At 47.2% G+C, this 20,925-nt stretch overlaps 2 protein-coding genes across 4 annotated transcripts in view; both read left to right on the top strand.

Moving 5' to 3' along the window:
- Positions 1-252, top strand: part of LOC118214179 (GRIP and coiled-coil domain-containing protein 2) — a 25,560-nt gene extending 25,308 nt beyond the window's left edge. The window contains exon 23 of the mRNA XM_035393850.1: positions 1-252. This exon is cut by the window's left edge and continues 1,209 nt beyond it. The gene's annotated coding sequence lies outside the window, so the exon portion shown is untranslated.
- A 2,933-nt stretch (positions 253-3,185) lies between these two features.
- LOC118214121 (LIM and senescent cell antigen-like-containing domain protein 1) overlaps positions 3,186-20,925 on the top strand; it is a 38,502-nt gene continuing 20,762 nt past the window's right edge. Inside the window, exon 1 of one of the 3 annotated variants that reach the window (XM_035393712.1) lies at positions 3,186-3,390. In XM_035393712.1, the coding sequence (XP_035249603.1) occupies positions 3,362-3,390 (29 nt within the window). In that variant the 5' untranslated portion in view covers positions 3,186-3,361. Of the gene's footprint in view, positions 3,391-10,601; positions 10,880-15,904; positions 16,188-20,925 lie in introns of those variants that run through there. The other 2 variants (XM_035393713.1, XM_035393711.1) reach the window with 2 other exon arrangements.

The raw sequence follows: 20,925 nt of genomic DNA, 5'->3' as shown, positions 1-20,925 counted from the left end.
ACACTGGTGGGGGGGGGGGGTATTTTTTGGGTACTTTCATTGTTTTCTGGTCCCCAATGAGTAAATACTTGAGATGTTTCAATGTTTAACATTTGCATAAAATCAGGGGTCGCTTGAAATCAAGATGCACTCTGATAAATGTTTGCTAAGAAGAAAAATAAAAACTGACGAAACACAAAAAGTGCAATTCTTACCATGATGACTAGCCAGTGCGTGAACTGTGTGAAGGGCATAATAAACGTCTGATTTAAAGCTATTGTCTGTGCAGTGGTTTAATCATGACAGGGACCTCAGTAGTGCCTTCTTAGTCATCCAGGAGGACCAGAAACACCTATGGGCTGGAAAAGAAGGTCTCACTAGGCCTGAAAAATGAAGAAGATAAATAGAACAGATTTGCATCATTAATTTCAAAAAATGTATGCAGCACACTAATGGATGTCCATGTCAAGAATGAATTAATCATTGTATTACTGGAATTGGTCCACATACAAATTCAAATAAAAACCAACATAAAGTGCCTTAGTAAGGTGTTGGGTCACCACGAGCCACCTGAACAGCTTCAATGAGTCTTGGCATAGATTCTGCGACTCTAGATCTGTACCGGAGGGATGGAACACCAATCTTCCAAAAGATATTCCCTCATTTGGAGTTTTGATGATGATGGAGGGTGCTGTCTAACACGTCGGTCAAAAATCTCCCATAGGTGTTCAATTTGGCTGAGATCTGGTGACTACAAAGGCCAAAGCATATGATTCATGTCATTTTCATACTCAAAGCATTCAGTGACCCCTTGTGCCCTGTGGATGGGGGCATTGTCATTCTGGAAGAGACAACTCCTATCAAGATAAAGGTGATCACTCAGAATAGCTTTGGATTGATTTGCAGTGACTCTTCCCTCTAAGGGGACAAGTGGAACCAAACCATGTCAGGAAAATGCCCCCTACAGCATGACAGAGCCACCAGACCCCCTCAATATAGGGATCAAGCATTCAGGCTTGTAGCATTCTCCTGGTGTACACCACACATGCTCTCGCCCACTTGTGAATATTGTGAAGGATGACTCAGCTGTCCATTTTTTTACACATCTCTGTAGACCAGTGCCTATGGTTTTTGTGCCACTGAACTATCACGTGCATTTGGCTTTGTAATGAGGGATTATGCACTGAAACACTACTATAATATCCCTCTCTATGTAGTTGTCCACGGACTGTTCTCGCTGACAGTCTGATCATGTCCTGCATTGACATTCACAATCACCTGAGGAAGAGTTGCTCTTCAGTTTTTCCTTACACATTGCACTAATGCATGAGCATCATGGTCACCGAATGTTCACTTTCTGCCACAATTTCTGACCCTACTTATGTCTTTCCCATAGATCTAAATGCAGATGTCACTTTAGTCACAGGTCCTATTGAAACAGCCAGTTGAGCAGTCTTTGTGACTGAAGCTCCTGTCATCCATGCTCCAATAATGAACCCTCTTTTCATTTACACATTTGCCTCTTGCCATCTTAATCCAAAATCAAAGTCAACTTGGCTTGCTCAGCATTTTTATGCATGCCACAGAGCATGTCAGAATGTTAATTGCTTAAATGTATCATGCAGTACACCTGTATGGAAGCATCTGCATTTATGTTTCTCCACTCATTTATTCAGGTTTTTCCCTTTAATTTGTCACCAATCTGTATCTGCCGTGCTATGTATGTGTGTGACTATTAGCAATAGCATACGATTTCCAGAGAAGTTCACTTCCGAATAAAGTCCACCCAACATCATTTTGAGTGGAACATGAGTGGTTGCAAGGCTAATACCATCACACTGGTGCTGTTCAACTTCATTTTCATAAATACAGAAGACATCATAAAAGGTGAGTATGGAGGCCATACATTCTAAATATTGAGCTACAGTTAAAAGAAATGCTTTCAAAGCAACAGGACAGACTATGCAATTCTGTAATGAGTTTAGAAATTTCCATATGGTAAGAATGCACTCATTTGTCACGCCATCAATGGAATGTCTAGGTTTCACTAAACAGATGATAGCCTGTTTGTGTGTGAGAAAATTGACCAAACAGGTTCTGCTCATACAGAATATTGGCCCCACATTCCATGCATTTATCAGGGTGTAGGTGCTCACAAGTGTAGCAAAAAGTATAAACATTTCAGAACTTGAATTTGGCACATTTACTCAGAGTCTATTTCTACAGCCGTAAGCCATACCCGTTATAACAATCAATCATATTCATACTAAAATGTTTTAGATAATTCATTTATTTTTTATTTTGTACTCCTGCCAGTCACGGGTGTGTGAAAACTGATCGCTGGCTATGGCACTGGGCCCTTTGCAATACTTAGCCAAACCCATTTTAGTAAATAAATAAACAACACATTTCTTACATTCAAGCCATTTGGTTACCTGCAACCTGTAGAAGACCTGTTTTTATTTAACCCTACTCAAACATTGACGTTCATACGTGATTACGTCATCATGCTTGGGGTTGGGCTTAATACAGTGTGCTCTACCAACGCAGCATGCGAATTCCAAGGAATTACATAGCTTTCCTTATAAGGAATAGACCCACTAGAGGAGCCTTGACATAATTTACGTGTGTTGGATATCCTTAGGATGCCCAGTTTGATGATCTAGCTATGTTTGTCGTATAGAACAGCTATTTATTTTATGTTTCTTTAGTGTCATGGTTCATCATGACATCCATAGCATAAACAAAACATCGCAAATATTTAAAAAGTGCCGTTTTCAGGTTTACCTATGTTGTCAGAATTACATATATATAAAAGCTTTTTGACAAATAAAGAACATTTCAAGAATGAAGTGGAGCACTGTGCAGCACAATTAACCGAGTTTTCCTAACTTGATAGTTAAAACGAGAAGTCCCTCGAAATTTTTATTTGAATGCCCAGTCCCTCAAATAAGGGACTACCGTTAAAGCAAAAAATGTGAATACATAGCTAAGATGTAGGCTCATGCTGTTCAGATTAAATAGGATAATCACATGATTGTTACATGAATAAGTTACTGTACACTTGCTGTTATATCTTACATTGGCTAGTTTATTGTTTCAACATGAAAGTCGCAGGCTAGCTATCGATTTTATTTAACTATCATCTTTCGGTGGCGGCAAGAGTTCAGTTACACTCCCTGATTTAGAATGCCTGAGCAAGGGTGTCTCCGGGTCCCTTGTTGCAGTGGGCAGGACACTCGCTAGCAAACTTAGCCTGTAGCTACCAGGGAAAGAGGCGAGGCAGGCAACTTCGCCATTAATTCAGCTGATTCTCAAAAATAACTTATTTTCGCAAAAAGACAATACACAAAAAGTTTCCGAAATTGTGGTGTAAAAGGGGATGCTGGGGGTAGCAGAAATGACCGGCAGGTAAGTACTTAGCTATTCTAATGAAATATCTAACAGTTAACGGCTGGGCTGTTTTTGCTGTGTATGATCTCATTCATAGACGAGCGTTCACATAGATGTTGTTGAAGTGGCTGGTTAGCTAGCTATCAATAGATTTTTCATAGTCCACAAAAGCACAAATGATCGTGTAGAGAAAAACTTGCTACCAAGCACCGGTATATAATATTTGGTTTGTCGGCCAGTCAAATATCCCATGATTGCGATAGAGCTAGCTAGCTAGGTAATCATGCCCAGCTCGACAATATTGCCTAGCTAATGTTAGCCATATGGCTAACATTAGCATGCTAGTTAATGCTATTCATGTGTTGTCTAACTGTTACTTCTCAAGTAACGTTAATCATCTAGCTAGCTCGGTAAGTACTGAAACTCTGCATTGGAAGAAAAGTTATTTGATGAAAATATTTGTACGGTTTGTTTTTGTTTTCCCTGGATATGACAATTTCTCTGTGTGAAGAACTCAAGACACCGCGCCCATCGTTGGAGAAACTTAAAATCACTTAGCCAGCTATGCTCTGATTGAACTTGAATCCTTAGCCATGTTGTTCTAGTTATTCTGTCCAAAGTAGTGATTTCGAACTAGCTAGGTGAACTAGCTAAGTGAGTTAAGCAAATCGCATGGAGAAGTGGATGCAGAGATGGATGACTATATGTAGCTTAAGTTTAGCAGAACGAAGCTTGGTATTCCCCCTGGTTGACGTCATACAGTACAGTTCGTGGGTAGCCACCCCATGAGTGTTACTATCGCATCCAAAATAAAATGAGAGGATAAACTTCTGCCTTGGAGCAACAGATGACCAATTAACGGTGTGGTATCTTTGGATCATCATGCAGTAGTTGTGTATTTGAAAATCCAAAAGGAAACTTCTTGGCACTTAGTTACGATTCTATATTTAGAGAAAATAACCTGTGAATCCTAACACATAAAAGGAAGCGTACAGATTGTGTGAAGTCTAGCCAATCAACAGGTCCTGGAAAACGGTGGCTGACTGTCCCAAAATATTTGAAATCAAACATCCTCTTAGAGGTTAGAGGTCTAGTTGCAGTGGAATGTTAGTTTGGTCAAGTTTGTACTTTAAGTTTTATGCCAAAACCATTATAAGTATGATGCAGAGGCAATGTTTAAACTTTACTTCAGATACTGAAGCACGCAATGTTGTTTTTTAATTACGAAAATCAATTTCCCATTCTAAATGTGTGATCAAACATGATAACGCGCAGCTAAATTTCAATCGTGAGAGGTTTGTGAAACAATTCTGTCTGGAGTCTTTTCCTAAACGTAATAAGCCGTTTACCCGTTGGTGTGCTCCTAAGTCTGTGGTGTTGTTTGCAGTTGGCACATTGCAGTGATCCACACACTGCCTAGATCTGTTCAAACAGTGAAGCTTTGCTGGGGTTTTTATGCTGGCAATGTCTGCCAGCTTGTTACAGCTTTACAGCCTTCAGGGGTTTCCCTCCTCTTCCCACAGCCAGACTATGGTACACACAGTAGTGTCATAGTCCTGGCAGCTTGTAAGCCCGGTGACCCCTGACCTCTTAGGGCAGTTGCTAGCACTGGGGAATGAAGCAGAGCCGTCCTTTGGGTTTAACACATTCACTGACGCTGAGGTGTCAGACCTACCCTGTGAATGGCTGTAAACCCACTGAGGGACAGAATTACAGCGTTTGCTGTCTTTCTGTCTTTTGTCTTTAGTTCAGAGAAGGGGTGATCGCTGCTCTAAGCAAGACAATAGCATCGTTCCTCATTATTTGATTTACTAATTTTTTTTAAAGAACAATATGCAGGGATCAGGGTGTGTCTCCTGAGTCAGAATAGCCTCAATCTTTGCTGTGCATGTAAGAATCACTCAGTCGCTAATGAAAGTGGAACCTAGAAAATGTACCTGAATCTTGGGTCTCTATAGTGACAGCCCTACAAAGGGGCGCTCTCAAGGCGTTTTGGCCACATCTCTGGTTTATCCTCCATTACCTGCGCCGGATCCTCCGCGGTCGTGCCCTGTGTGCCTGTCCTGGCAGTGAACTCGGCGGCTGGCCGGTGTGCGGGCGGGACAGGTCCCCTCAGGGGGACGGACACGTTACCGTCCCGCAGTCCGGCTGCTCTGCGCTTCCGCAGGACAGGGGCGCCTTTCTTCAGGCCCGGGCGTGTGAATGGTGAGCTGTCACGCCGTAAAGCCGCTCTAACCACACCGCAGCCCTTCGTGTCCAGGCACAGTCCAGACGCCTAATCCACAGCGAGGCTGGAGGCTCTTCGGCTGGGCACTGACACAGCTGACGGGATATTTTTATTTATTTATTTTTGCGCAAAGCTCCGCAGAGGCTAAAATGGAAGCAGTCCCGGAGGTGTATTGCAAGTCAGCCTAATGCCTCTTTTGGTCTGAATCCATGTGAGAGAAAACGGCCCTCCAGTGAATCGATGGCATTCCCGCTACTGGGGAAGAGACCAGGGTCTGCCCTTAAAAGGCAGCTGCAAGCATTACATGTTCAATCTACTGCTGTTCAAATTATTTGCACTTATTTTTATGCACTATAGACCTCAGTGTTTTTTCTGTACCAGTTGTTGTTCAGGTTAGCTTTTGGCTATGAACTAACACCCCATCCTGCCATAAATGAAATTTTGAAATGGGGAATTTGACCCTGTGTGGCAGACATTGGCTTGTCGGTCTTGTCTGCAGAATTTGGCTCAGAGTTGATTACCGCCCTGCAGATGTGCCTCCAGCTGCCAGTGGAATATTAATATATGATGCTGTTTTTTTCCCTGTCCATATTTAGTAAATTTTAGTGTGGGTGTATGTGGTTGTGTCCGCGCACGGGCAGTGTGTGTGTGTACGTGTGTGTGTGTGTGTGTGTGCGTGTGCAGTGTGCGTGTGCAGTGTGTGTGTGTGTGTGTGTGTGTGTGTGTGTGTGTGTGTGTGTGTGTGTGTGTGTGTGTGTGCAGTGTGTGTGTGTGTGTGCGTGTGTGTGTGCAGTGTGCGTGTGCAGTGTGTGTGTGCGTGTGCAGTGTGCAGTGTGCGTGTGCAGTGTGTGTGTGCAGTGTGTGTGTGTGTGTGTGTGTGTGTGCAGTGTGTGTGTGCAGTGTGTGTGTGCACACGCGCGTTTCCCCCGTGAGGCAGGGAGGATGTTATTATTAATTGAGCGTGTCAGGCTTGGGGCTCCTGAGACATGGCTGGTGCTGCTACGCCCACTGCAGGAATGAGTGTCCAGTGGAAGGGGCCGGCGGTGCAGTGAGGGCAGGAAACAGGGGCAGGAGTCTGAGCAGCAGTACACATGGATCTTCCGTACTGTGCTGGAGGACCCAGAAGAATCCTGCTGAGCTTCAGAGGGGCCAAAGCGATTCATGTGACTTTCATCCCCCGAATCAAACCTGTGAGAATGTGCAAAAAGACCATCAGGAGTGTCACTGAAGTTGGAAAGAGAAAGTTGTGAAGTGGGTGGAGTGAGTGGTAAACTGTAGCCTATCAGAGCCATTAGATGTATTGGTGATTGATGGTTTGTCCATGAGGTAAACCTCTGCATTTGCTGACGTCACAAAGTCATGAAGTGGAGCTGAGCTCCAGGGTCTGGTTGGTGCCTCAGGTCAGGTATTGTTGGCAGAGACAGGGTAGTGTTGGTTTCTTTAAGCGCTATCCCGCTTTGCTCTGGGTGTGAACCCTGGCATCAGGACGTAGCGCAACATTGGCAGAATGATGTGGTGTGAACCAGGAGGTGCTCTGTATTGGAGGTTGTGTTTTGGCTGAGATGTGAACTTACACTCTGGGCTCTTGCCTCCTGATAGGTAGTTTGCAGTCATGGAGACAGACAGTGTGTAGAGGCAGTCTCCTGCAGTCATAGAGACAGACAGTGTGTAGAGGCAGTCTCCTGTAGTCATAGAGACAGACAGTGTGTAGAGGCAGTCTCCTGTAGTCATAGAGACAGACAGTGTGTAGAGGCAGTCTCCTGCAGTCATGGAGAGAGACTGTAGAGGCAGTCTCCTGTAGTCATAGAGACAGACAGTGTGTAGACGCAGTCTCCTGTAGTCATAGAGACAGACAGTGTGTAGAGGCTGTCTCCTGCAGTCATGGAGACAGACTGTGTGTAGAGGCTGTCTCCTGCAGTCATAGAGACAGACAGTGTATAGAGGCAGTCTCCTGCAGTCATAGAGACAGACAGTGTGTAGAGGCAGTCTCCTGTAGTCATAGAGACAGACAGTGTGTAGAGGCAGTCTCCTGTAGTCATAGAGACAGACAGTGTGTAGAGGCAGTCTCCTGCAGTCATAGAGACAGACAGTGTGTAGAGGCAGTCTCCTGTAGTCATAGAGACAGACAGTGTGTAGAGGCAGTCTCCTGCAGTCATAGAGACAGACAGTGTGTAGATGCTGTCTCCTGCAGAGAGTTTCAATGTTTTTGCTGTGTGTGAAGTTGAATTGTCCGCATGTTTGGGGGATTTTGATTGGTTGGATTAAGTGATGTTATCAAAGCGCCAGCTCGACACGTTTCTACATGCAGTGGAAGTATGCGGACAAGCCGTTAGCTTCACAACACAGTTTAAAGGCTCCGTCTGACACTGCGCTCGATGGCAGAGGCGCTCCACAGTGCAGCTTGGGTCTTTCAGCAAAACTCTCCGCAAAAACCCATCCCACAGGACCTCAGTCAGCAGCCCACTTTCTCCAAGGGTGAGCGCTTTCCTTTTTCATTTGATTTGTTCAGACATTTTGGACGTGTGCGTGGAATAGCACATATTAAACCTTGCGTTATGTAACACTCACTAAACTCAGGTTTTGCTCCAACTGAGCAACTTATCTGCACCACCTGGGCAATGGCACATCATCTGCATGCTTTACATGCTGTCAGGTGTGGGATGAGAGCACAAAGCAAGCCCAATTTAAATTTGGCCTTTTTTCTGTTGTGTCTATGTTTGTATTGAGTATGGTGAACTATATTTATTAAGGAATTAGGCATACAGTAGTTAAAATGCTTTTTTGGATCCATGAGCGCTACAGCATGTTTTTCATGGTAATATTTTCCCAGAATTTTTTAAAATTATAATTTCTTTATGCTATAGATTACTTGAGCACTGTAGATTCACAAAATGTTTGCTTTATGAAGCTGTCCTGAATCTGGACTTGAATTTTCAGTGAATTATCAATGTCTCGCTTATGAAATTTTGTACTATGGAGTGTATAGGCCTACTCTTTGTCTGCGGCTGTTGGTCTGCAGTAGGCAGTAGGGCTGGCCCATCATTGCTGATTCAGGACTGGGTCTCTGAGGGCTGTGGTGACAGCTGTCTTCTCCTTGCTCTGTCGATTATAGGCCTGAGTGGTTACGCTCTGGCCCTGCAGATACAGTAGCATCACCTGTATTGATCTGCAGCCAGAAGACACATCTGGAGCTGAACTACAGCGCTGCCTCTGTAACTGGCCCACACTGCTGGCCAGCGCTCACAGTTTACCCAGACAGAGCTTAGCCACGTTTCGCCACTGCTATGTCCTCAGCAAAGTTCTCATTACACCTGTAAAAACCCCTCAGAGTCATATGTGAAACTGTGTGTGTGTATTGTGCTTGTGTCATATTTTATCTCTCAAACAGGGTGTGTGAGGTTTGTACAATGATAAGCTGAGGTCAAATGCTCTGAGTTCAGATATGCTACAGGAATCTAGGTGTGTTATCTTTTAAAGCTTGTGAACTACCTTAAGTTCAATGTGGGGGCCAGGAGATTTATGCTTTCTTGTTCTGAATGTTTCGCTGTGAGAGAATACATTTGTCAGGCTGACTGTCTCCCTCTGGTGTCTGGAGGTTGTATGGGGCCTTCAATGAGGCCACGGGGTCAGGAGAAGCGGGACAAAACAGGATGTAGAAGTCATCAGGAACATGACTGGGCGCGCAGACGCACGCTGTGTAAATAAGGCTTTGGATTTCTCTGTCTGCAACGCAGTGGCAGGACATTCCCCTCCATTTTGGTTTTGGCTTTACTGGGGCACAACCTGCGAGTTAAAAGCCAAGAAAGCAATGGCACTGGTATGACCAGCTGCATTGATGTGGTCCTGTTGTGTACGGCACATTCAACTAACGATAGTTCTCTCGGGAGCAGTCCTTAGGGCATCCAGCTCTCAGTCCGTGTACGAATCTCCCCCGCTGTGTGGGGGGTGGGGCTGAATTCCACACCGTGCCCCTCTCTGTGCTGTGATCCCATCTCCAGCCCTCTCTTACTTCTCCCATCTGAATAAAGAGGAATAAGTACAATGTGTCTGCTGTGCTTTTAAAAAAAGAAAAGGACGGAACAAAGGTTGTTTCAGCAGCACTATAGAAAGTAGGAGAGAGTGGGCGTTAACCTATGAAATGGAGCACACAAACGAGTGAATCATCTTCAGTGGGACACTCCCAGCAGGAAGTCAGACTGAGTTTGTTGCAGTGGGAGTTGCTGACCCCATGGGAGCTGTTACTGGTCCTCGCCGTCTCATCCTCTGATTGGTTGAACATCCCCAGTAGTTTAGTTACACATCCACAACCGCACCCACTTTGAACTATCTCTGCTGTCCCTGCAGAAGAACTGCTGACTGCATGCCATTTCTGGTGGTTTAGGGAACTGTTTGCGACATCGCAGCGGTCTTCTTGTGTGACGTGTCCTGCGCGGTTCTGTGGAAGTGTGGAGTCTGAGGAAAGCACTTCTGTCCTGCTCTGAAAATCCTGTTCAATGTGTCTGTTTGCTGTGGCTCAGGCACGGATTTAGATTCATAAAAGGCTCGATTGTTTGGGCCCAGCCCTCTGAGGATTTCTTTTGTATAGCGCCCTCTGGTGCCCAAAATAAAGGAATGGCATTTTCCTAACTTTGGTACAGAAAAATGGGTGGAAAAGCATGGAGTGAGGACAGATAATTGTATTGGACCACTGAAGTTTTAGTGGTGGGTTCAGTAGTCCAGGAAATCATGTCAAAAATGGTTTTGCCTGAATTGCTCAAAACTTGACAACAATAATTGACTATATAAATGAAATCCAGAATATTAAGCAGAGCTATTAAGTTACAGATGTGTGGTATGTTAAATAACCCTACAGCATTGCATAATTCTGTTTTTATTTTCTGGCATCATGGGTGTGACTGCTCCAGTACACTTTGATGACCAAACTAGGAAATGAATCATCTTAACAGGAAGTGTGGGTTGGTGCTTAGAGTCAGAGTTTCATAAAGTTCAGCAGGAGACCAGGGCCCCACTGGGACCTCTCTGGTCATAGGGAGATATGTCCATGAGTTCTGTTAGCGAGGATTCACAGGCATCCACTCGCTAGATGCTGGTGACTGCTCATCAATCCCATATCCATGACAACAGGCCCCTCCTGCCGCTTTCAGGAAGTGGTTAGGCTTCGCTGTTGCAACGGCAGGCTTATCGCCCTCACGCACAAAAGTGTCCAAAAGTGTGTGGAACGATAATCTTCAGAACCTCTGGACAACAGCGAGGCTAACAGCCACTTCCCTCTCCAAACTGGTATGTCGCGCCAGTTTTCTTTTTTAGGTGCACCAGAATATTTTTGAAGATTTGTGCTTTCAGAAGTTCTGCTGAGTTTGTGATGGGATAGTATGGTGAATAATGGGCTTGTGTGCAGTTATTTAGCAGAACACGGGACATTCAGGGTTAATATGGCATTAAAACATTGTTGTGCTGTATGCCGTGTGTGTATGGCCTCTCCTGTGTTGTTTTAGGACTGGTCACAGGTGATTGGACACCGCTGTGAGCAGAAATAAGTTTTTAAAGTGTATGTGGTTCTATTGTTCTGTATATGGGTGGTTTTTCACAGATAAAACACAAGTCTGCATGTTCTTCATGCATGTTCTTCTTAGGTCTGTCTCATTTTATGAGCAGTTTTTTTTTTTTGCATTTTGTTTTGGGAATTAATTTGCAAAGCTCACATTGCATCTCAGCTTTGCAGACACGTTGCCACAGGAAGTAAGATTTAGGCCATCTTACCATTTTCGGACAATGTTGCAAGACTCGTCTTGTGTGTGCTTTATGCAAAGCATAGCATGAGTAAAAGTTTTAATTCCTGTCTTTAGTATAATATTCAAATCACCTTCTCACCTTTGTGAATTCTGACCAAATGTTCTGTCTTTGCACACAGCATGGGACTGTTTGCTTGCTTAGTTTTTACAAATGTTAACTTGAATAAATAAATAAGTAAATAAATATCTTTAATCCTAATAACAGGGACAGCAGTGGGTTCCCTCAGGCAGACTGAGAGGAGTGTGTTGGTCTGTGGTAACATGCGTGAGCAGTAGTCCAGGTCATTAGTCCAGGTCATGGCTGTTGTAGCCTGCTGAAAAGACACGTTAATTGTGTTAAACTGGTTGTTGATACAGCATCCTTTCTCCATGCTTCTGGCCGAGGCGCACAGCGGTCAGTGCTTTAAATGGATAGTTCGCTTTCTGGGGCTTATTTTATATTTACCTTTGGGGGCTTATTGTGGCTGTACCAACTCTAACTAGAGTTACCTGCAGTGTTTTTTCTTGCTTTGGACCTCAAACTCTCAAATGCCCCATTCCTGTCATTGTAAAGCCAGCAGGTCATCATTAACTTTTGTGAGTATCAAAAATATCCTTCACTGCATGTAAGAACTGTCAGAGCCAATTTAAAACCTACACTGAAACACAAATAATATTTTAAAAAACCCCAGAAACCAAACTATCAATATAAATGCTAATCACTGTAGCACACCTAGCTCCACATTTTGCTTCAGGAAAAAATGTCTTATTACAGTCATTAATATTTTAAGAACATGTTGAACATGGCTGTAAGGAGGGCCAATGTGACTTAGCAGTAGTCTGACTGTGTGAAGAGGTTTGTCTGTCCACACATCCTCTCGAGCTGTGTTTCTTAACCATGGTCCTGGGCATCCCTGTGTTCTGGTTATTGTTAAAACCTTAATTGCAGTTCCTGAAGTATAAAGAACTGTTCATTGTTTTAAACAGATTTTTGCTGAGGGATGATTTATTATCTTTGTTGAGTTATGTCAGAAACAAATGTAAATGTAAAAAGTCTACTTGTAGAATGCGTGGACTCCTGGTCATTGGAACTTAGCCATGTGTGGAAAATGAAGACAAAGACAAAGCGAATGGTACCTAGCCGAATCCACATAGTCTTAAGTCCATAGAGGGCTGTATTTAATCATGAGATTGGTTGGAATGAAAATTGGCTTACATGGGGGTACTCCAGCAGCAGGGTTGAGGACCACACTGCTCACCATGAACAAAGCAGCTCTCACAAACCTGCAGTACCGCTGTTATCCACCAAGTGGCACTATTTGTATTCTTACTGGGGCTCTGCACAACATGCCTGTTTTGCCTGGTTTCTCTTCCCCAGAATAACCCCTGCTGCACTCCATTAGTGTTATTATTGGAGTCAGTCTTGACATATCTTAAACGCTCAGCTGAAATATTTCAGTTGTGTTTACATGGTAAATTCTGGAGAGTGGAGAGTGATTACCTTTTTAAAAGGTCATAGAAACTCATAAGTAATTTCTGTTATACATTAAAAAGCCAATGGGGAAAAAGTCCTATGAAACCAGTTTCATTTTTCATCAGTCTTATCTAGCACTGCCCACTACAGCAGGATGTGGTGTTTGTCGTTTCTTAGACCGCTGACGTGGCACTTAAGGTTTTAATCGATAACGTACACCATTCTGTGGGCTGCCACTCAGAAGCGGACTTGAAGTGAAAATCCATGCAGACGAGCCATGGCAGGCCTGAAGCTCTCATGTTTAGGAACGACATACTTTTAAAGACAATGTAATAATTTTCATTGTGGCTGAATGAACACTTTAAATGTAAGAAATAAAGTGATTGCATGGTGTCTATCAGGAGACGGTCACAGGCAGTTGCAGTATCCCTGACACTAGGGGGAGCGGTTTCAGTAGTCTTTTAATGATTTTGGCCTGAGCCATTTTGTTCCTGACTCAGGAGGTGCTGAGTTAGAGGCTCCTTTAGGTCAAAGGGGTGGGGTCAGGGATTGGACTCCAGCATTGTGGGTGGTGGTCTCCATTTAGCCAGTATGGCTGATGACCTCTCACCCTACCCTGCTGCTCACGCAAGAAGTAGATGAGCACAGAGGTCAACTTATGATGAACAGTGCAACGTTGTATTTGTCTAACAAAATACTCAACTTGCTTTATTAAGCAAGTTATAGCCTAAAGCTCGAGAGCATTAATGTGTAATGTGTGAGAGTTTAGCTTGGACCACCAGGAAGTGGGAATCTGAGCAGGAATACAGAATGTGTTTAAAAGTCATTACTGTTTAAGAGCCACTGTCTTGGGCAAATTCTTGTCGTTGTTTTGTTTAATTTTAGTGTGGCACATTTCTGTGGGGAGTATTGGGGAAGTCGATTGTGGAACTGAGATGGTGATGATACGGTCTCCACTGAATCACTGTGCTGATGTGATATTAGGCATGTTTTCTATAGTGCTAGGTATTGTGCTCGTGCAGTGCTGTGATGTGATCCCTGCTTGTGTATGGATTAGTGTATTGGTAGGTTGTGCTCCTGCTGCAGTGCACTGCGTGCGTGTGTGTGTGCACGTGTGCGTGCGTCTGTGTGCGTGTGTCTGTGTGTGTGTGCGTGCTCGTGTGCGTGCTCTCTGCAGGGCTCATGGCACACTGGAATGTGGCGGTGTGAACAGGTACAGGCAGGTTCAGGAGCTCTGGTGCTCTGGGACAGAGAGGAGATTGAGATCAGGACGTCTCCAGGGCGAATGCCAGTCCCGGGCTCATTCACACTGGGGTCAGGCACCACGGGTGATTTTAGGGTCCTGCCCCACAGACCAGTACCCCTCAGAGCTGAAGCACACCTCGCTGGGGTGTTGCGTGGAAGGGCGTTAAAATCACGCATCATCGATGGGCATTTGTAGAAGACCCCTCCAACAAGAGTAAAATTCTGATAGGACCTGTTCCTGGGTGTAGTCCCTCTTAAAACTGCAGTTAGGCCTGTCCCTCTCTCTCAGGCACACACACACACATCATGGCAGTCCCCTGCTGAGCAGTGGCCTCGTTCACATTCGTATTCATGACCATCGGCTTTTTGGTGTGTTTATGGTGGGGGTGGGGGTACCACTGGGGTATGGGTTGGTGTGAATCCCCCCTCATGCACACACACGCGCCCCTTTCTCTCACCATACAGTGAGACCGTCAGACTGGCAGTACTGGTAGATGAAAGGACTAGGGCTTAACGTTTACTCAACGCTTGCTCAACGTTTGCCCTCAAACAGACTGTTAGAATCAGCAGCTCCACACTAGCGGGGAGTTGCCTCTGATTCAGCCTCTCAGTGCAGGAGCGTGTTTACACCGTAGCCCCTGCTGGGATATCAGTGCAGTGCACAGCCTGTAGCACTGTCCAGCCTGGCTGGAGACATGGCCGAACAGAGTCCGTCTGTGTGTCTGTGTGTCTGCCCTGCCTGTGAACTGGGCGTGCTCCCCATCACGGACATGTCACACACAAAAAGAGCAGCGGTACAGTGGGTGTGATTTCAGAGAGCTGTGTGTGTGTGTGTGTGACACTGCGGAATTTGTCTTAAAGGTGTGAGGCAGACCCAGAGTCCTGTGGCTGTAGGCGAGAACTCTTCTCATCATCTGCAGAAGAGCTGAGAGATCTGTGAGAGTATCGCGCTTGATCCCTGTATTTCAGCACCCCAGCGTTAGAACCCCCCCCCGGGGACGGCCTGGCTGCTATCCCAGCATGCCGCGCTGCTCTCAGATGCTGCCCGTTTGGCAGGAACGGGTGAGAAAGTGGCAGCGGCCCCAGCCGGAAACGGGACGGGGAAGCGGCTCTGGGCCGAGAGGAAGCTCACTGCCCACTCCTGCGTGTCAGGCAGGAAGTGCCCCCCCCTCAGCTGTCCAAGCGGCGTGGGGCTGCGAGGTGAGCGCAGAGGGGAGGGGGGGAAGCGACGGTCACGTGCGAGGGGGCGGACGCCATGTTGAGCCGATCGCGGAAGGAACGGCGTGGAGCGCAGGCGCCACCGTCCCGTCGGAGTTCTGGCAAGGAGACGGGAGTAAAACAGGAACAATAACCATAGCGACATTGACTGAGGGGACAGAACGTGCCTTTGCTTCTCTCTCTTTCTCCCTATCTCTTGGTCTCTCTCTCTTGGTCTCTTACTCTTTCTCCCTATCTCTCTCTCTCCTCTCTGTCTCTTTCTCTCTTGGTCTCTCTCTTTCTCTCTCTCTCTCGGTCTCTCTCTCTTTCTCCCTATCTCTCTCTCTCTCTCTCTCTCTCTCTCTCTTGGTCTCTCTCTCTTTCTCCCTATCTCTCTCTCTCTGTCTCTTTCTCTCTTGGTCTCCCACTCTTTCTCTCTCTCTCTCTTGCGGTGGGGGACGAGCTGCAGTCTTTGCTCGCCCTTTGTACCTGCATTCCTCAGGGGTGGGGCAGAGCGGGAGGGGGGCGGAGCGAGGAGCTCATAGGTGTGCCGTGCTGGGCCGTCCCACAGGGCGTGCGCACAAGAGGTGCGGGAGCGGGGTGTGTGTGTGTGTGTGTGTGTGTGTGTGTGTGTGTGTGGAATGCAGCCGCCTGTGGCAGTGTGTGAGTGAGCGAGCAGGAGAGCGGACCTGGCCAGGTGTGAGCTCCTGTCCGGCTGCAGTGGGGCACAGAGGCCGGGACGGCCCGGCACAGTTTGGGAGCTACCGGTACCGACAGCGTAGGGGCGCAGGGCGACCATGAACTCGCTGAGGCTGAAAGAGCTGACCCACTCACACCTGTACAGGCGCAGGCAGGAGAGGCCCGACAGCTTCGGGGGCAGCCTGCCCCGGGACAGTCTGAGGTGAGCTAGGGAGCCGGGCCTCACACACACGCACGCACGCACACACACACACACACACACACACACACACGCACCAGCACACGGACACACACACCCGCACACGCGCACACACGGCATTCACGCACACACACTGAAACCCCACTGGTACAAACACTACACAACTGTACAAACACACACACGCAACAACACGCACATAAAACCGAAAACAAACAGACACGCAGGGCACATACACAGAAACATCCACACACGCACGTATGTACACAAAACTGTTCTCAAGAGTACACACACACACACGCGCAAACAGGTGTTTTCTGTGGAGCCTTGACTTCCTTGATTGGCTGCAGTTTTCCGTGTTGTGCGATCTCGGGTTTTCCATCTTTGCTATAGCAGGTAGCTGCAATACCTGCTGGTACAACCAAAAAAATGTAGAACCGAGCAGATGAAAGTACGTCACTGAAAGAAGGAGCAGCCTTCATTAGCTTCCCTGACAGCAGGTATGCCTGCCCTCAGGTGTGAGTGCAGCTCTCGCTGAGTCACCATGTGACTCCTGCTCTGCGTACTCGGGGTTTTTGATGGCGGTTTAAGCCGCCTAAGCAGTTGAAGCTGTTGCGTTTACAGAAAAATCAATAGGTCTGACTTCACATTCTTTCTCTTGTGCTGTTTATGTCTTTGGCTCTTGGCCTGTTTTCCCCTGAAACGCGTTGCACAACGGCTCAGGAAGTGGGTCATAGCGATTGTGGGATGTCTTTAATAGCGCTTCCAGCGCTTGAACTGTGCGAGGTGATGGAGCGTGCCCATCTCCCTGCGTGACTGCAGCGCAGGCAAGGGAGAGACACGGGGCTGCGCTTCTGTTCCGACACGCCCAGATCCGCTCGGGTGACACGCACAGCTCGCTGGAGTCAGGACCGTGCCTCTGGTCTGCAGCCTGGCGGGCTGTCGGGCGGGTCCGTTAGTCCGTTCGTCCGTCCGTCCGTCTGTCTGAGGCTCTGGCGCGCGGGTGACTGACTGTGTGGAGATTAGAGGGCTCGGAGCAGCAGGGACGCGGGAGAGAGCGCTGGGGAGAGAGCGCAGGGGTGACCTTTACACAGGAGAGCACACCTCAGCAGAGTGAGGAATTCAGCCTCTTATTCACTCTGATCTCTCTGACCGCTCTACCCCCGCTCTCCCTCTCTCTGTCCCCCCTCCTTCTCTCTACCCTGCTTCTCTCTCCCTGCCCCCCTTCTCTCGCTCTGTCCTCCCTTCTCTCTCCCTGTCCCCCCTGCTCTCTCTCTACCCCTTTTCTCTCTCTCTGCCCCCCTCCTTTCTCTCTACCCTCCTTCTCTCTCCCTGCCCCCCCTTCTCTCGCTCTGTCTTTCCTTCTCTCTCCCTGTCCCCCCTTCTCCCTCTCTCTGTCCCCACTCCTTTCTCTCTACCCTGCTTCTCTCTCCCTGCCCCCCCTTCTCTCGCTCTGTCTTTCCTTCTCTCTCCCTGTCCCCCCTTCTCTCTCTCTACCCCTTCTCTCTCTCTCTGCCCCCCCTCCTTTCTCTCTATCCTTTCTCTGTCTCTCTGTCCCCCTTTCCTCTTCACAGAACAGTGTGCAGTTTGCTACCCCCGGTCTCTTGTCTGTACTGTTCTGTCCTTCCACAGGGAGCAGTCTTTTCTCTCCTGCAAAGCTAACGTTTACTTTCAACTTCTTGTCTTACCGTTTAAAGACAGTAAGGCCGATTTGAAAGCAAAACACAAAAAAGTACACATTTCAAGGGGTTATTTCCTGGAGTCCTGTTTAACATTTGTCAGCATGCGCGTAACTTTGCTTCAGGGTTAGATGGCACCCGCTTGCGTAATTTGAGTTTTTGCTCCCGCTTTCGTCCAAAATGCACCTCGCTAAACGTGCCCCACACTGGCCCGATTGTTGGGTCTGACGCCAGCTCGTGCTTAAGGGTAGCGCAGGTTAAGGAATCAAATCTCTCTAAATAGTTAAAAGTTTGAATGAATTGTAGGACAGGAGCCATTCTAGAAAAGATGCTTATTTAAGGAGGTACCTCTCCCTCCCATAAAACAACATGAAAATTTTTTTTTGGACAAGAATAATGTATGAGAGTTTGGAAAAGATAAGCCTTTACTGCAGTCACGGAATCACCCATAATTCCTTAAAAGGCTCTGAGCAATAATTGTCACAGGACAGATTCAGCAAGGGGTGCATTTTGGACGAAAGCCGATGCAAAAAAAAGAATGGCACCCACTCCCATAGATAGTTACAGTAGCCAGGCTTTGCCTGCAAGACACCAGCGCTGTCTGGGCGCAGGTATGATGGGATACTGGAGGACGGATAAAAAGCCCACTGCGAGGCGAGGTCCCGCCCAATCTGAGATCACCACGCTCTCTTCCCATGTTTCCATAGAACCCTGCTTCCTCCTCTTCCTCAGCAGGAAATGGAAAGAATAAGTCAGAGGCAGCGACAGCGGGTGGACTGCTCCGAGCCTGTTTCGGTCATGGGCATGTGCTTTCTCATGAAGCAGCGTAACTGCAGGTGCAGCGGTTACGTCTGTTTGGAATTCACCGGAAACCGATTGTTTTGTGAAACTCTTTCTCACAAACAGTTGTTTTCTGTGAAAGGTTTATATTGGCAATTTGTCATTTTCTGTTTACTGTACATTTGATCAGATAAAAATCTGTTTCAACGGAACTTATTTGAATTTCATTCTGGTTCTCATCTTTTTATAGCTGTGTATTTATCATCATCTCTTCAAGTTCCTCAATTTGAAGGAAACTGAAGTTGCACGCGAAAGAAGCCGCCTGTTAAACAGTAAAAGACCACGTCCCTGTCTGTTAGGGCTCTAAATGTAACAGTCTACCATTGCCTGGCACTGCGCCGTGGAAACAGACAGAAAGAGTGTGTTTGTGGAAAAAGATTCCACCGGATGCTTGGGTAACGTCACACAAGTCCAGTCGGCTCCCCCAGCACACCCACCACCCGTTCACATGCCAGGTCGCATCGCTAACCTGTGAGCCCTAGGCGTGCCAGTCCATTTCGCAATTCAGCTAACTTACTGCTCTTAGCAGGGGGTTGTGGGGAAGGGCACTGCACTGACAAGTGGTCGAAACCTGAGCACTCTGATGCCTATCCACTGTGTACTGTTAAAAATATCACTTCATATGTATTATACATTGTGAAATGAATGGAACAAGGCTGCATGAAAAAGTAGAGAAGCCGTCAGCGTTGTATCCCCTCTGTACCTGTTTAGTGCCCCCAATCCCTTCAGTATTACCCAGCATACACTACCAGTTATGACCGTTTTCAGTGTGTCTGATGTTGGTGGGTCTCAAGATGGCCGCCTGAGGGAGTGTAGCATTGTGTGTCGACGCGATCCTCTCTCCTCTTCTGTAACACAGCAAACATTGACAGAGCCGAGTGAAAGAGAGAGGTTTAGTTTGTTTAGCCAGCCTGGCTTTTCCTGTACCTCTGTGTTTGCTGAGCATTCGTAGGGATGTTCATACCGTTGCCTGGGAACCAGAACAAAGGTGCTCCATGAACCCTCTTGCTCTACTGCAGTTGGTTCAGTGGGTGGGTCTGTTTTGCCAGTTTTACATCCAGCCCTGTCTCAAATGTTACCGAGCTTGAATTCTGAATCGTTAAACAGGCTGCGAAAGGTGACGCTTAGGACAGCATTTCCTCCCGGCTTGAAACGTCCCCTCATATTTGTAAGCCGGTCTTGTTGCTGCGACCCTCTGTGTAAGTTCAGAAGAGCTTGGGCGAGCGTGCACGCTGCTCTAAACGCTGCTCGGGCGAGCGTGCACGCTGCTCTAAACGCTGCTCGGGCGAGCGTGCACGCTGCTCTAAACGCTGCTCTGGCGAGCGTGCACGCTGCTCTAAACGCTGCTCGGGCGAGCGTGCACGCTGCTCTAAAACCTTTTGTTTGTCGTCCCGCACTCCTTTTCTGCTCGCGGTCCCCCAGCGGAGCTGAGCGACCGGTGGGTTCGAGGAGTTGGGTTCTCCTGCATCTCCTGTAGGCAGACTGTAGACGCCTCATACGAAGAGACCCGGCCATCCCGCCAACCGGACCCCTCCCTCCCGCGATGACAGCCTAGCCAAATACGTACCGCCGTGTGGGGCTGTTGCCCCGTGGATATGGCGCTAGCCCGCGGGGGTCCGCGCGCCACAGCAGTGTCTTATCAGGAAGAGCCACCAGAGGGCCTGCGCTCACGTGTGTTCATGCCTGCCGCTCTTCTCCGAGTGTTAGGGCAGAGGTTCCCCAGGGGAGGGCAGAGGCCACTGTGCGGCAGTGTTGTTCTCAAAGCCTATCACGCCTAAGCAGCGTGTCTGAGGCTGTCCAGCTGTGTCACGTCTTGGCCTGGAAAGCCACGTGTCTGCTCCTTTATCATTCTGGCCATTGTTTGGTCGCAAGCTGAATTCTTTCACTTGGATGTCAGAATTATTGGTTCTTGTAGATCGTGGCCAGAAGACGAGAGTCAGACGTGAGGCCGCTTTCTGAAAGCCTTCTAGAACATTCCTGAACTTGGCCCCTTCCACTGACGCCGGTATCTGCCGCAGATGTCATGTCATTCCACTGAAAAGGGAAAAGGAAAATCAAATCTCTTCCTGAACAAATGGCAGGTCAAATTCAGTGGAATCTGGAGTTTACAAAAAAAATTGGCGGCGTTCTCAAAAGCAGAACGAAGTTTGGAATTTTTGGAAAGGGACGGGTCATCATAACAGGCAGCAAGTGGCTTATTGCTAATTTACAGTCTAGTTTTCCAA

This window comes from Anguilla anguilla, chromosome 15 (assembly GCF_013347855.1).
Source record: "Anguilla anguilla isolate fAngAng1 chromosome 15, fAngAng1.pri, whole genome shotgun sequence".
In the NCBI taxonomy this organism is placed as follows: domain Eukaryota; kingdom Metazoa; phylum Chordata; class Actinopteri; order Anguilliformes; family Anguillidae; genus Anguilla; species Anguilla anguilla.
Note: the sequence above shows the minus strand (reverse complement) of the source record. Positions and strands in the feature narration are given on the sequence as shown.